The 14,430-nt window shown below is 49.6% G+C and overlaps 1 protein-coding gene across 27 annotated transcripts in view; it reads left to right on the top strand.

Annotated features, from left to right (window-relative positions):
- The first annotated feature begins 4,174 nt into the window (after positions 1-4,174).
- Positions 4,175-14,430, top strand: part of Kcnma1 (potassium calcium-activated channel subfamily M alpha 1) — a 688,486-nt gene continuing 678,230 nt past the window's right edge. For 25 of the 27 annotated variants that reach the window (XM_028758454.1, XM_028758452.1, XM_028758459.1 and 22 more), the window contains exon 1: positions 4,488-5,034. In XM_028758454.1, the coding sequence (XP_028614287.1) occupies positions 4,654-5,034 (381 nt within the window). In that variant the 5' untranslated portion in view covers positions 4,488-4,653. Of the gene's footprint in view, positions 5,035-14,430 lie in introns of all 27 variants that reach the window. The other 2 variants (XM_028758436.1, XM_028758456.1) reach the window with 2 other exon arrangements.

The following is a 14,430-nucleotide window of genomic DNA, read 5'->3' as shown; positions in this document are numbered from 1 at the left end:
GACGCCACCAGAGGACGCCACATCACTTAGGGAGGCATTACTGAATCTCCCAACAGATTCGTAAAGAATTTTCTCTTTTTTAATCTGAGTATCAGGATTCATTAGGTCCAGGCTGGGGCTGGAGAGAAGAAAGCTCAGTGCGCTAACTGTGATACTCTGCTGACATCTGCTTAAACAGCCTTTCACGGTCTCTTTGGGCTTCAGTCATTTCGCTTTTTTAGTTTGTGTGCTTATGAACTTTGTCTCATGTATTTCTTTTAAGAACCATTGGGAATGCTCAGCTTAGAATAGGTAACAGATTTAAAAACCCAGGCTTGCTCTGAAAGTGACCTTAGACACAGGTGCATTTGCTGAAGAGTCTGGGAAGCTTTTAAATGTATTTACAAGCAAATAAATGCCTCCTTCCCCCACTTGTAAGTTTCTATTTTTATTTCTGTGGCTTTTAATTCTGGTACAATGGCCCTGGATACCCAACCTATAGACACACCTACAGAAGGTAGGGATGCTGCTTTGGGCTTATATGAAGATACTTCTAGAGCTTCCCATTTTCCAGGCTAATGAAAGAGTGAAAAGACAATGGGTAGGCGTGGGTGACAGATCCTATGGAAGCTGGATGGTTTCTGCCCCTCTGGAGCTTGGCCACAGCCCCATACATGGCCCTCTAGGATAAAGGCTACATACAGCAGGGCTCAGGGATTCCTGAGCTGCATGGTCCCGTTGCAACCCTCTTTCTGAGGGGCTGTGTGGGCAGAACAGCAAAGTGGAAGCAGAGGCCCCTAATCCCTCCTCTTCCCCTGTGGGAAGCAAAGCCTGCAGTCTGAAGATCTGGTCCAAGTTTGTCCAGTTTATGTAGTATGTGTGTGCGTGTGCGTGTGCGTGTGCGTGCGCCTGTATCCTTGCCCAGTGCAGAGTGCTTGGAGGCCATAGGTTGATGCCAGATGTTTTACTCAATCAGCTTTCTACCTTAATTGAGGGAGGCTCAATTTGGGGCTTACCCCTCCCGGTTTGTTTTTTTTTTTTTGTTTGTTTTGACTTTATTGTCTGTCCAGAAAACCTCCTGGGAGGTTTTCTCTACCTCCCAGCACCAGAGCATATCACCATGACTGGATTTTATGTGGCTGCTAGAGATCCAGACTCAGGTCATCATCCTTGTGCGGGAAGCAATTTACTCACCACTTTACTTACCAAGCACTCTCCTGACTTCTGTTTTTGTTGCAGCTTTAGGAATGAATGGCACAAGTCTGTGATGTCCAAGGTTCCTTTCGAGTGTGAGGTTCCTCCGTGTCTAGGAAGAGCCTTTCTCTAAATGGCTGGTCAGAGCTTGGCAAAGGCCTGATGATATCTACTCCTGGCAGTCAGGAATACTCTCATGCTGTGCCTATATCCTGAGTGTCTCTAGTCCACTCAGGGACAGGTGATAATATTGACCCTGGGAGGTCTCTGATGAATTCTGAGTAAGTCATGGTTTTGGACAACACCGGAGATGCTAAAAGCCTCAGTCAGCAAAGTTAGGGTGGTGAGAGAGCAAAAGGAAGTGGTAGTTGGGGGAGGTGTCTCATGGGGCCTCTGGGACCCTCTAGATGATGATGGTGATAACTGAATGGGGACACAGGTGGGGACTTCAGGTGTGGGAGGACAGAAGGCACAGCAGCCGCTAGTCTCTTGTAAGTCACCCTGATAATAGTTTTCAGGAGGATCTAGGTTGTAGGTATTAGCTAGGAAGAACCTAGAGGGGACCACTGGTTGCAAAGGTTCAGGTTTTGCTCCTATGGGAATGGAGGCTCTTCATTCTGAAGGCTCACTAACCCATGGTAGGGCAGGACAGTACCTGTCCTTTGCTGACTTACGTTATGGATGTCTGAGGTTTAAATGTTAATTCTTGGACTTAAGAAAAGTTCCTCAGGCCGGGCAGTGGTGGCGCACGCCTTTAATCCTAGCACTTGGGAGGCAGAGGCAGGCGGATTTCTGAGTTCGAGAGTTCGAAGCTAGCCTGGTCTATGGAGTGAGTTCCATGACAGCCAGGGCTACACAGAGAAACCCTGTCTCAAAAACCAAAAAAGAAAAAAGAAAAAAGAAAACAAAGTTCCTCAGGCATGTGTTGAGGTACAGACACAGTTATTGAGAAGGCCAATAAAGAAATCTCAGTACCATAGCCACTTTCCCCTCTCCCCAGCCTTTCCAAGTTCAACTACCCCAGCCTGATGCTGGAAAAAAGCCAAGGCCATTGAATGCATGGGGGATTGTTTTGCAGCCCTCTGAGTGTAGAAGAACAGATGATGCTGGAGGGATCACTGGATGATTTAAGGAGAGACTGAGGCAATTTCTGCTTCTGGAAAACACCATTTATAGTTCTCTTCTTTAAAACATAAATCTCTCTCTCTCTCTCTCTCTCTCTCTCTCTCTCTCTGTGTGTGTGTGTGTGTGTGTATGTGTGTAGGTGCATGTGTGTAAATGTGAGTGTGCCCTCACAGAATGCACATGGACATGAGAGAGTGGTTAACAGGAGTTAGTTCATTACTTTGACTATATGAGTTTCAAGGATCAGGCACAAGTGGTCAGGTTTGGAGGCAAGTAACTTTACCAGCTGGCCATTTTGCCGGCCTTCTGTTGTATACTGTTTTATGGGGGAGATGATTTTGGCCTTAAGTCTTTTCTAATGGAAATGTATACTGAGCCCAAGGAATGTACCAACCAATTTGAGACTCATATATTTTCAGTGTCTGCCAGGTTTGGCCTACTTTGGCCCTTCTCCTGTATCCCAGAGCCAGGGTGTGGCTGACCAATGATTTAGGTAGGGACAGCTTGTTCAGGTAAGGAGGCTCACTTGGGCCAGTTTTCTGTATGAAGAGTCTTGAAAGGAACCTGAGAATTCCAATTAGGCTATAACTAATGAGCTGGAAACTTTGGGGAAATCACTGTGGGCAATGAGGGGAGAGTGATCATCTTGGTTTTAATTAGCACAGGAAAAAGTTGTGGTCCAGCTGCCATCCTGTAGAAGAAATGTCCAGAGGGAGGAAGTTTCTGCGTGCATTGAAAGGGGGACTGGGGGGTGGGGTGGGTGACAGGGGCTGCTGAGCAAACCTGGACTCCTTCCCTTTAAAGAGGAGAAAAGAGGAAAACAGAAATGTAGAAAGGCAAGCCTGAATGCAGAGTACTCGTCATCCAGTTGCTCTTCCCACACGAGTCTAAAGAACAAGGAATCGACCCTTTAAGAAACCCCATTGTCTGCTCAGTTTGTTTCACACCAATAGCCAGGCTGCTGTCATCTTGCCTGCTCTTATGTTGATTAATAAGGAAACAACAAACAACAAACCACCACCACAACAATAAACAACAAACCCACCTGCAGTTGTCAGAGGTCACAGACTACCAACAGACTTCCAGATGCCCCTGTTCATCAGCAACGCACGCTGTGGCACCTAGGAAACAGAAAAGTGAACTATCTGTCAGCAGGTGTATTATACTGGCCAGGGTCTTTCTTAATTTCCAAGCCTGAGGATCTAGGGGCAATAAGCCCACTGAATTGAGCCACTCCAACCTTCCTCCTTAGGGGCTCCTTTGGGAAAACCGGCCTAGCCCAGGCACCTGGGGGCTTCCCCTTCTGGTACCCCGCTGAGCCTAGGGGGGGTGCAACACCCACTAAGTACTGCATCTGGGCTGGGGGCGCTATACTCTGAGTCCTGGAAGGTGGGGGGCCGAATGCCCGACCACTTCCAAATGACCTGCCACCCCTACTCAGCCCCAAGCCGTGGCGAGTCAACCCGGTAAGCCACCTCCCCTCCCGCTTCGAGCGGCTTGAGCCCGCGCCCGCTCCAGTTGCTGCAGCTGCCGCTGCTGGCGGCTGCGGGGAGCGCGGGGCGCGCGCCGAAGAGGCTCGGGCTGCGAGAACGGGGACGAGGAGGAGCCCGAGGAGGCGAGGAGGAAGAAGCGAGCAGAGGCCGAAGAAGCTCAGGGTCGCGGAGACCCGGCCCGAAGGGGTCCCGCAGAGCATCGGCTAGCTGGCCTCGGAGGCAGGGCAGACGGCCGCAGCCAATCTGCCGCGGCCCCGCGAGCACAGGAGGCGGCGATCCAGGAGCGGAGCGCAGCCCGGGGGAGGAAGGGTGGCGCGGGCACGCCCGGGCGGGAGGGCGCGGATTCTCCGATCCTAACGAGCTGTCGTCTCATCACTCGAGAGAGCTGCGCGGGGACGGGCGGGGGACCCCGGGCCGGGGCGCAGCGCACACGCGTGGCGCACGCGGCGGGCCGGGCGGCGCCGAGGGCACGCGGGATCGCGCTCACGGAGCTTCGGGCTGCACAGACCCCGGGCGCGGACGGCCCGCGGCGCCCCCTGGGCTCTCTGTGCTCTGCGCAGCCCCGGGAGCGATCGGGGCCCGGGTCGGGGAGTGGGAGCCACCCGCGCTCATCCCCTCCCCCCCCGGGCCGGCCGGCAGCCCGGGGGAGGGCGGGCGGCGGCGCTTGGCTGTATATATCTCCGCACACCCCGCCAGGTCGCGCACAGCGCCCCGAGCCCAGGCGCCTCCCCGCCCCCCTCCCGGCGCTCCGCGGCGGCGGCGGCAGCAGTAGCAGCAACATGGCTGTTGATGGGTGTTCGGGGTGGCGCTGGCGGCGGGAGGAGCTCCCTCGAGCCCCTGCGCCTGCCGCCCGTTGCTAGCTATGGCAAACGGTGGCGGCGGCGGCGGCGGCAGCAGCGGCGGCGGCGGCGGCGGCGGCGGAGGCAGCGGTCTTAGAATGAGCAGCAATATCCACGCGAACCATCTCAGCCTAGACGCGTCCTCCTCCTCCTCCTCTTCCTCCTCCTCTTCTTCTTCTTCCTCCTCCTCTTCCTCCTCGTCCTCGGTCCACGAGCCCAAGATGGATGCGCTCATCATCCCGGTGACCATGGAGGTGCCGTGCGACAGCCGGGGCCAACGCATGTGGTGGGCTTTCTTGGCCTCCTCCATGGTGACTTTCTTCGGGGGCCTCTTCATCATCTTGCTCTGGCGGACGCTCAAGTACCTGTGGACCGTTTGCTGCCACTGCGGGGGCAAGACGAAGGTAACGCGCGCCCCGGGCGCCCGCCCCTGCGCCATCCCAGCCGTTTCTCGGCGTCCCCTGTAGCCCACCTCTTAGCTCCGCTCCGTGTCTTGCCTTCTTCCGTCCCTGCCAGCCTTGTCCCGGCCGCCTGCCCTTCCCTCCCCTTTCCCTGTGCCCTCGGATTGGGGCAGCGGTCTGTGCGCCGGGGTGAGGAGTTGACCCCAGCCGGTGCGCTCCGGGACGCAGACCCCCGCTTTAGTTCTCTGTTTATTGTAGAGTTATTGGTGTCTACGGCCGGACCCGGGGTAGGGGGACATGTGTCTCTTGGGTACGTTGTTGCGGAGTGAGGAGAAGGAACCTTGCGGGGACACAGGAAGCTGAAAGACCCTGGGTGCGTGCTGGGCACCACTCACTGGCTGTGGCCAGGCTCCTCACGGTGGGTGAGCTGGGACAGATCACTTCATACTTCTTTTGTTGTTGTTGTTGTTGTTGGGGAAATCGGTTCGTGGGTTCCCCCAAAACGGACCTTCCTTTGAGCAAAGGAGAAAATCTTTTGCATAAAAAGTTGGGAAGACCCAGCCTAGAATGAGGTCAATCTATGGAGAGTCACTACTTTCTAAACGTGGCATGGTTGCAAGTCTGATGTCACCGCCCACTCCATCCCTTACATTTTCTTTGTGGAACATCCCCCTACCCCAAGCAAGTACTTTTGCCACCTCTACACTCCCCTCCCAGGCCACCCACTTTGGATCTCCGCAAAAATGCCAGCAGCTCCAATCTGTAGCACAAGGGCTGCACTCCTCAGAGTCCAAGGGACCTCTGCTTCTGGCAGCCCCCCTTTGGGTCTTGATGTGGCTAGAAGTCACCTTAAGCTATTCCTGGCAGATTTGCCCACTGTGTTAGGACTCACACCTCAGATGTATGGTTGCTAGGTTTACTCCTGGGCTGTGGCCATATCCCTAGAGGGGTCCCTGCCCACCACCACGCACTGGCTGGGGGTGGGGAACCGGAGGTGGAGGTGGGTAGTGTTTGCCAGAGAGTTACAGAATGAATAAAAGAAAGAACTGGGGGGGGGGGGAAGGGACCTAAGCTGGGTGCCTTCTTTTAGAAAAATTCTCATCCAAGAGGACTGAATAGCACCCACACTTTTGGAGAGAGGAGATCTCAAGGAGGGTAGGTTGTGCAAGACACTCATTTTGGTTCCCAAATGTTCACACCTGTTCTAGTAAAGTTAATCCCGGGACCCCCCTGAGACATCACGGGGCTCAGCAACTTGTAGCATCTTGCAGCTAAGAAGGGTTAGGCTAAGGGGGAAGGCTGACTATGAAACCCAAGGGCAACTGAAGCACTGTGTGTCATTAATTATACATCACTGTAGGTGCTGGGCTCAGCTGTGTTTTGTGGCAGCACATTTGTGTTTTGGAAAATACTGGTGTGTTGGAATAAGGGAGGAAAAAATAAAGAACACCCTTCCTTCTTTGCTTCCTCTTGGCATTGCTCTGAAAACATCCAATGGTGACTGGCGGGCTTTGTTTAGAGTCATCTTCTTGACGATGGAGGTTCCCCCTTCCTTTTCAAGGAGAAAGATCACTGGCTTTCCAGAGAAGCCCTCAGATTAATCAAGGATCCTACAGCCAGACCCAGAGATGCTTCCTGCTCGATCAGACTTACCATAGTCTGATCATAGAATCCCATTCACTCATTCTTTCTCCTGCATCTCCAGCTTGTCCTGGGAGTGTCTCCCTCCCATACAGTTATTTGGCGACTATCTTTAGTTGCATGTATCTCAATTATTTTCTATATGGAAGTGACTTGGGCTGGCATTAAAAAAAACTACCTTCTGTTTTCAGAAAGTGATCAAATTTGGTCATAATGAAATTTTTGACATCCTGAGTTTTTACGCGGAGTGTTTAGCATCTCTTTACTCTAGGGGGTACCCTGTGCCGGTATAGTGCTTGTCATGAACTGTTTCTTAGAGAACTTATATAAAGAATTTCTCTTTTAAATAATGACCAGAGTAGCTTCTGGCAGTTTTCTCAAGAATAGGTTTTGTATAACAATAGTTAAAAAACAATCCCTACTTATTCATCTACATATTTTTTAGCTTCAAGACCAGCAGAATGCACACAGTTGAGAGTTTCAATACAGAATCACCCTGGAATAAAAGATGATTGTGTTTGATTGGAAAGATTGAAAGCCAAAACAGAATAGCTTTAGGCTATTTTTGGTATTGTGAGTTTTTTTTAGAATTGTGTCCACTTTTCTTAATACCTGCCTCTTGATTAGTTCAATTAAATTGTGTGTATACTCAACTCCCTTTACCTAATGATGGTAAGTGAGAATTTTTAGGAGCTTCCCTTTCTACCTTTTGGGCTCTGTGTTTGTTTTGCACTCATTTCCTCTCCTCTTTGCTTTCCAAGTATTCCTTCATTTTGTCAAGAATTGGTACAGAATAGAGAATTCAGCTCAAGTTTAGGACAGTTGTAACTGCCAGTCTCCTAGAGCAAACCTCTGCTACCTTTCCACAGAAACTTCTACTCACCCTCAAGCCTCTTTGCCCACCCTGGCCCTTATCCAGGTCCAGTGGCTTACTAGTAGCTGGAGTTCTGGGGAAGGTATCTTCTCAGCATCTGAAATTCCCAGGGAGAACTCCTGTTTCAGCAGGAGCCTGGAATCCTATACATTTGTTCTCCAGGTCTGCACCATGGTTTTTTAGTCAAAGGAACCCAAGACTGTGAACATACACCTTGGGGTCTCTGTTCATTTGTGCCTTTGGCCTACAAATAACACATAGCTGATGACTTAATTATTACTGTTGTTTTTTTTTTTTAAGGATTGTAAACTTTTGGGGAGAAGTGGGAGAGTAACGAAGAGTATGCTGGGTATGGTGGCACATGCCTGTAATTCCAGCACTCAAGGACAGAGGCAGGAGGATCATGAGTCTTGAGTCAGCTTGGACTAGGTAGCCATTGCCTGTCTCATATAGTAGGAGAGTGAAACAGAACAACAGGCACACAGCAAACCTCACCACTCCCACCCCTGATTGGAGCACAGTTCTTTGCTGAGGGTTTTTTATGCTATTACTTCCCTCCACCACCCTGGGTTGCATCAGTGTGCACTGGTCATTTGGCCACAGAATTTTGGGATTCAGTCTAGTCTTAGATTGTAGCAAGCCTGGGAACTGTTCAGGCAGTCTGCATAAGCCATTTAACATCTCTGGTCCCTGGGAAATCTAAGGATTGGACTTCATAAGTTCCAAACCCCTCCTTGCCTTGGAATCATACATAGAATGGAAGGACAGAGCAGTTTGGGGAAATATTCTAAGCTCAGCTTTGTGGTGCTTTGAATTCCTTTGAAATTTGGCTCCTGACCACCTATGTGTCTTTGCCCCCCCCGTTTTATTTCCCCCCTCCCGTTTTATTGATCGGCTAGCATGTGCCCCCTGCCCTTGTTTTATTGATCGGCTAGCATGTGATCTACTTTTCTTTAAGTGTTTGGGGAAATAGGCCACTTGTGGATGGGCCTCTGGTTTGCTGCAGGACCTGTATGTGGCAAGGCATAGACCAACCGATAATCTCAGTCAGGGCTGTCATCCCTATAGAACCTTGATCTTCGTCAAGGATGGTCTGCATGGTGTGAATTATTGAGGTGTTGTCTCCATGACTATGTCTGAGAAAACAACACATTTTCTCCAACAAATTCGTGACTAATATAAATATCACATCCCATTATGGCTTGTTAATTACCCAGGGTCTGGTCTGGTGCATTCAATCAGGACTGCGGCATCAGCACCCGGGAACTCTAGATTCCAGATTGGCTTCAGTGCCTTGTTTCCTCTTGTCCTGGCAATTGCCAGCATCGATGACCTCCACATACTCTTTCGTGGTCAGATCACTTAGGGTGGCCAGGGAGACGTTGTCATCCCCTAGTCATGGGGGACCTGACCTGGCCTTGTCTAGATAGCTTGTTCTCATTGGTTATTAAATTTCATAAATTTTGTTTTATGTGTATGTACCTAAGTATATGAATGTGCATCAGGTGCATGCAGGAGCCTGTGGAGGTCAGAAGAGGGGTTGGATCCCCTGGGACTGGAGATTCAGATGTCTGTGAGCCACCATGTAGGTGCAGGAAAGCAAACCTGGGTCTTCTACAAGGACAGTGGGTGCTCTTGACTACTGAGCTACCTCTCCAGTGCCACTGCTGTGTTGTTTGTTTTTATTTTATTTTGATGGATATTTTAGACTTTACAGTTAATAGACCCAGAATAGAGGCTGCTGCTCCCATTTGGGAGGGTACCTTTGGCTGAGCCTTATTTCCTCATCTGCCAGAGGAGCCCACTGACACTTACTTTGTAGAATTCCTATAAGAAACATCAATAACATGTATGTCTAGTGCCTAACAAACACCTGGCACGAGCAGGCCTCTTGGAAGTGAGAGTTAACACAGTTCCGCCAAGTGAGAAGCTGTTTTCGCTGATTTGTTGAACAGTAGCTGCAGGAGGGCACAGACTAGAACAGATAGAATTTGGGAAGCTAAAGGAACTTCCAGACATGACAGACTGAGTCCAATAACCTGTCCAAAGTCAGGCTGAGATTGGGTCTCCTGGCTTTGGATTGCTGCAAACTAGGGTGATTGGGCTGTGGTAGGTGAAGAAAGATCTGTGGAGGATGCCTTGACAATATGGTTGATGTGTTGATGATAGGGGTGTGGGTAGACCCCTGATGGTATTGATGTCTCAGAAAATAGGGCTGGCAGAAAGAAAACAGGCATCTGGAGATATAGCTGTTCAACAACATGTCCTTGAAGAATGTAGATTCCATCCCTGGTAGCCCAGGCAGGTCAGAGCTCCCAGAATTATGCTCCCTGCCTCCCAGGGATGTTGCAGTCTCCTAATCATGGTGTGTGCAACCAGATCTGCTTTTCCTTGGCAGCTTCTACAGCAGGATTTCCCAAAGTATGTTCTGGCCCTTGCCCTTGAAGTTACCTTGGGGGAAATTGGTAGTGAGAGCCCTGGCTGAGCCTCTTCTGGGAGGAGCTCATCGTAGGCTTACAGAAGTTCAGCTGGTAGGGAGCTTGCTTTAAGCAGCCTTCCCCTCCCACCCTCACCCCCATGTAGTAGCCAAGAGTCAGCCTGTGACCTTGGCAAGGACTTCAGTGGAGGTGCCTCAGTTTCCTTCCTATCAGACTGAGACTCATAATAAGAGCATAGCCCTGTGATTCTTTCCCTAACTTTACTTCAGTGTTCAGAGAAGACATGGGGGTTCATGATTTCCTTGCAAGGCTGGGCCTGCTGCTGCTTCTGGAGAAAAGGGAGAGATACCCTGCTGTTTGGCCTGAGAGAGAAGAGAGGCCAAGCCTTTGCCTCCTTCCCTTTGCCTCTTTTCTTTGCCACAGAGCAAGCTACTGTGTTCTTTGGTCTGGGATGCTCAAGAGGTGCTTAGTTGCAGGCAGCAAGTGCTTGCCCTAGGGTTCACTTGCTTGCACCATTCCTTTCTCTCTCTGTCTCTCTTTGAAGCAGTTGAGATGACATTGGATTACGATGCCAGGGCCTCTTTCCCAAAGTGGGTAGCAGAGGTGCCCTGGCTCTCAGTGGCAGTGGCTGTGCTAATCTGTGAATCACAACAGCCAACACTACCTTCTCAGGATTTGAGAGCTGAGGCGCCTCTAGAGAGACTCCTTTTTGGTTTGTGGGAAAGGGTTGTGTTTGTGCAGTGACACCATAGCCCTGGGGCATCATGGAGAACTCTAAGACTTATAGAGAAATCTTTCAGGGTCAAGTAAGGCCAGTCCCGGCAGAACCTCTGAAATTCCATTGCTGTACACAGCAGGCACAGGCCAACAGTGTCTCCTTCTTCCAGATCCCCTGAGTTGATGTAGTCCTGGCTTTGGGCTCAGTGAGAAGGAAATTCAGGGTCCCACTCTCATATGCCTAGCTTTTTGAGAAGAAGGCCTGAGGAATGTCAGTTCAACTCAGGTTTCTGTCTGCAAGGGCTAGAGAGGGGGTTGGAAATCTTTAACTTTCATGTGTACACAGATCACCTGGAAGGCTGGGGAAATGGTCTGATGCAGCCAGGGAGCAGCCTGACCAGCCTGAGCCGTCGTGTTTCCATAAGAGGCAGGCATTGCTGATGCTATGCAGAGCCTGATGTGAATGAACAGCAAGGGCAGGTCATCTCTGAAGATGGGCGTATCATGGAACATAGAGATTCCTAGCTCTCCTATGGCATGAAGGGGCCAGAATGGACAAGAAGAGGAAGGTTTGCTAATGTCAGGCAATCGGGGGAGAGAGTTAGATGAGGTGTTTTGGGGTGGAGGGTGGGCCTGCTCCCGGATTGGATGCTCACTATTAAAGCTGTCTCTTGGGGTGACCTCTCCCAAAGAGCTTTGGGGCTGGCTTTGTGGTAGCCAGGGTTTGCTTTCTCTAGTTTACAGGGAGCGGCATGCCAATTGCCAGCCAACCTGTGGGTTTCTCTTCTTGCTAGTTGATCACACTGTGAGGGGTGTGGCTTCCCAAAGATCAGGGTAGCCAGTTAGCCAAACCACCATCTTGCAAAATTAAAGGCCACATGGTGTGGGGTGGTCCAGGAGACCAGCTGTGAGCTACTCCCGCTGGAAGGGTTCACATCAGGGCATTTTCCACAGGGACCAGGGTGGACCTTACCAAATGGGAGGGAACCTCAACCTTAAAGGTCTCTTGGAGGGGAGAGAGTGCTATCTTCCTTTGTACCTCTCAAGGATTCTAGCAGACAGTAGTGAAAGTACCATTCCCTGTCCCCTGGCCCCTTCCCTCACTACTAGAAGGGTTTTCACAGCTCCAACTTTCTGGACTTTCCTTGAGATGTTCTTTTTAGGTCGTTCCATTGTCAAAGGAGGGGAATCTAGAAGGAGCTTTACTCAGGTCTCTGGCAGCCACATGAAGAATGGCCCTGTACCTGACCCTGTACCTGGAGACTCAGAGATCTGGTTAATGTTAGTGTTGTTGGTTTTGCCTTTATCACAGCATACATACTGTGCCAGAAACTGAGCCAGGGCCAGGGAAAAAATAATGAAGACTGGTTCTCACTTCTTGCTCATTTGGACTCAGAACCATCAGACTTGAGCTGAGCTAAAACCAGATCCCTTCTCATGGGGTGTGTGCAGCTGTGAATGACCCTGAGTGGTCCTCAGATTCCTTGAGGGCAGGAATTGAGTTATCTAAAAAGAAACACAAGACATTTAGGATGGTGGGAACAATGGTAGGTACAGATTTACATCTCTGCTTGTGTGTGTGTGTGTGTGTGTGTGTGTGTGTGTGTGTGGCCAGAACACAATCTTGAGTATCATAAGAATGCTCCCGTTCAGATGGAATTTGCATTGTGTTTGGCATTATTTGGTAATTGTCTTTGGGACATTATGTCTAATTGCCAATTTGGAAATGTAATTGGCACTCTAGGGCCAGAATGGATATACTTAACGTCCTCAAGCCGAGCCTGGGAGTCATCTTCCTGTACAATCTCATTACCTGTGTGACTAATGCTTCTGTAGGTGGCCAATGCTGAAATTATTTAAAACATCTTATTTACTTTTTTGTTTTTTTGCTTTTGTTTTTGAAGTATTGAGCATAGAACCTAGGGCCTCAAGCACGCTAGGTGAGTACTGTGCTACTTTGAGCTATATCCTTAACTGTTTTTCCATTTTAATTTGTAAGCACATGCATGAGTGTGTGTGGTCTTTTCTGAGACAATGTCACTATGTAGCCCAAGTTGGCCATGAGTTGGTGACATTCCTGCCTCTGCTTTCTGAGTGCTGGCATCACAAATATTGCCATCAACACTGATGGCCCTGTATTTTGCCCATGCTGTTTCATTGGGTTTTCTTACCTTGTTTTCTTGAGGACTAAGATCCAGTGGAATGTCAACCTTAAGTTATCTTCAGCATCCCTTTCCTCTTCTCTGCTTTCCATCTGGTTGCCTTCCCCCTTGCTTCCCTTTTCCACAGTGCTTTCTCATTCCTGGAAACTTCTGTGGAACTTGGCGTCATTTCATTTTGGGTTCTAAAGACACACACTAGAGCACAATGCTACCATTTAGGTAGAGATAGCTAGAGGAAGTGCTACAAGATTCGTTTATGGTGAGAGTTTAATTTGAAGAGCCAAAGTTTTTGTTTTTTTTTTTTTTTGGTGTGTGTGAAAAATTGAATTGTAAAGCTGGGTGTGGTGGTGTACACTTGCAGTCTCAGCACTTGGGAGGCTGAGACAGGAGGATCATTAGCTCCAGGCAGCTCTACAGTGAGACCTTGTGGTGGGGAAGAGGGAGAAAGATTGTGACTTGAAATAAAATCTCTCCCATACACGATATCTGGAGCCACAATTTATATTTTAATATTACTATTTTAAATATTTCTCATTATTATTTTTATTTATGTATACTCCCATGGGTCTGTGTGGATATATGCTACGTACGGAGTCCAGAAGAGGGCGTCTGATACTCTGGAGCTGAAGTTACAGGTAGTTGTGAGCTGCCTGATGTGGGTTCTGGGAATAAAACCCAGGTCCTCTGAAAGAGCAGAGAGCACACAGCCTTAACCACTGAGCCACATCTCAGCCTACCATGATGTCGTTCACATAAGCGATTTCGGGCAAGATTTTCTGGGATATCCTTCTCAGAATTGTTTCTAATTGTAGAAAGTCATTCAGGTGGGATGGCTCTGCCTTTGACAGACATGGATTTCAAGTGGAGAGTCTGAATATTGGTCAGTTTCCTTGCCATATCTTGTTCTTGTTCTCTTGTCCTCCCAAGAGGCTAGGAAGTGTGCTCTCCTTGTTTGGGATTGAACTTGGCTGTGGGAGGACTGAAGTGGGTGATGGCTTGTAAACTAAGTGGTTGGTGAGCAACAAACAGGGACTTGACTAAGCATGCTCAAGTGCAGCCACAGGGAGGCTTTGGGGGTCTCCCTAAGTGCTGGTGCTCTTCTGCTCCCCCAGCAAAGAGGACAAGTGCCCATGATCTCCTTAGGCCACCACTGCCCACCTTAGAATGGACCTGACAAGAGCTTTCCCATTTCTCTTTGCTTGTGACCCATGGCTAGGATACCCAGAACAAGCCCAGAGTAGTAGATTGCAGACCCCGAGTGCAGACCTAGATGGCAAAGACTTAGGTGGTATTTGGATATCGCCTACTCTGTGGGGATGTCAAACAATCTTACCTGTGATGCTTCTGTGCGGGCAGCTTGTTCTCTCTGGTCACTTCTTGGGTACCCCCTTCTCCAGAGACAGTAAGGTTCTCTGCTTTCTAGTCCTTGGCGTTTGGAAGCGCCTCCAGTCTGCTTGATGGTTGTGACTGTCTCCACAGGAGATCAGTTTAGTTTTGCTGCAAGCTGTGGGTAGAGTCAGTCTCTCTCTCTCTCTCTCTCTCTCTCTCTCTCTCTCTCTCTCTCTCT

Source organism: Grammomys surdaster, unplaced genomic scaffold (assembly GCF_004785775.1).
Source record: "Grammomys surdaster isolate TR1022 unplaced genomic scaffold, NIH_TR_1.0 126198, whole genome shotgun sequence".
Lineage (NCBI taxonomy): Eukaryota > Metazoa > Chordata > Mammalia > Rodentia > Muridae > Grammomys > Grammomys surdaster.
The sequence above is the reverse complement of the archived record's forward strand: the minus strand, read 5'-3'. Positions and strand labels throughout refer to the sequence as shown.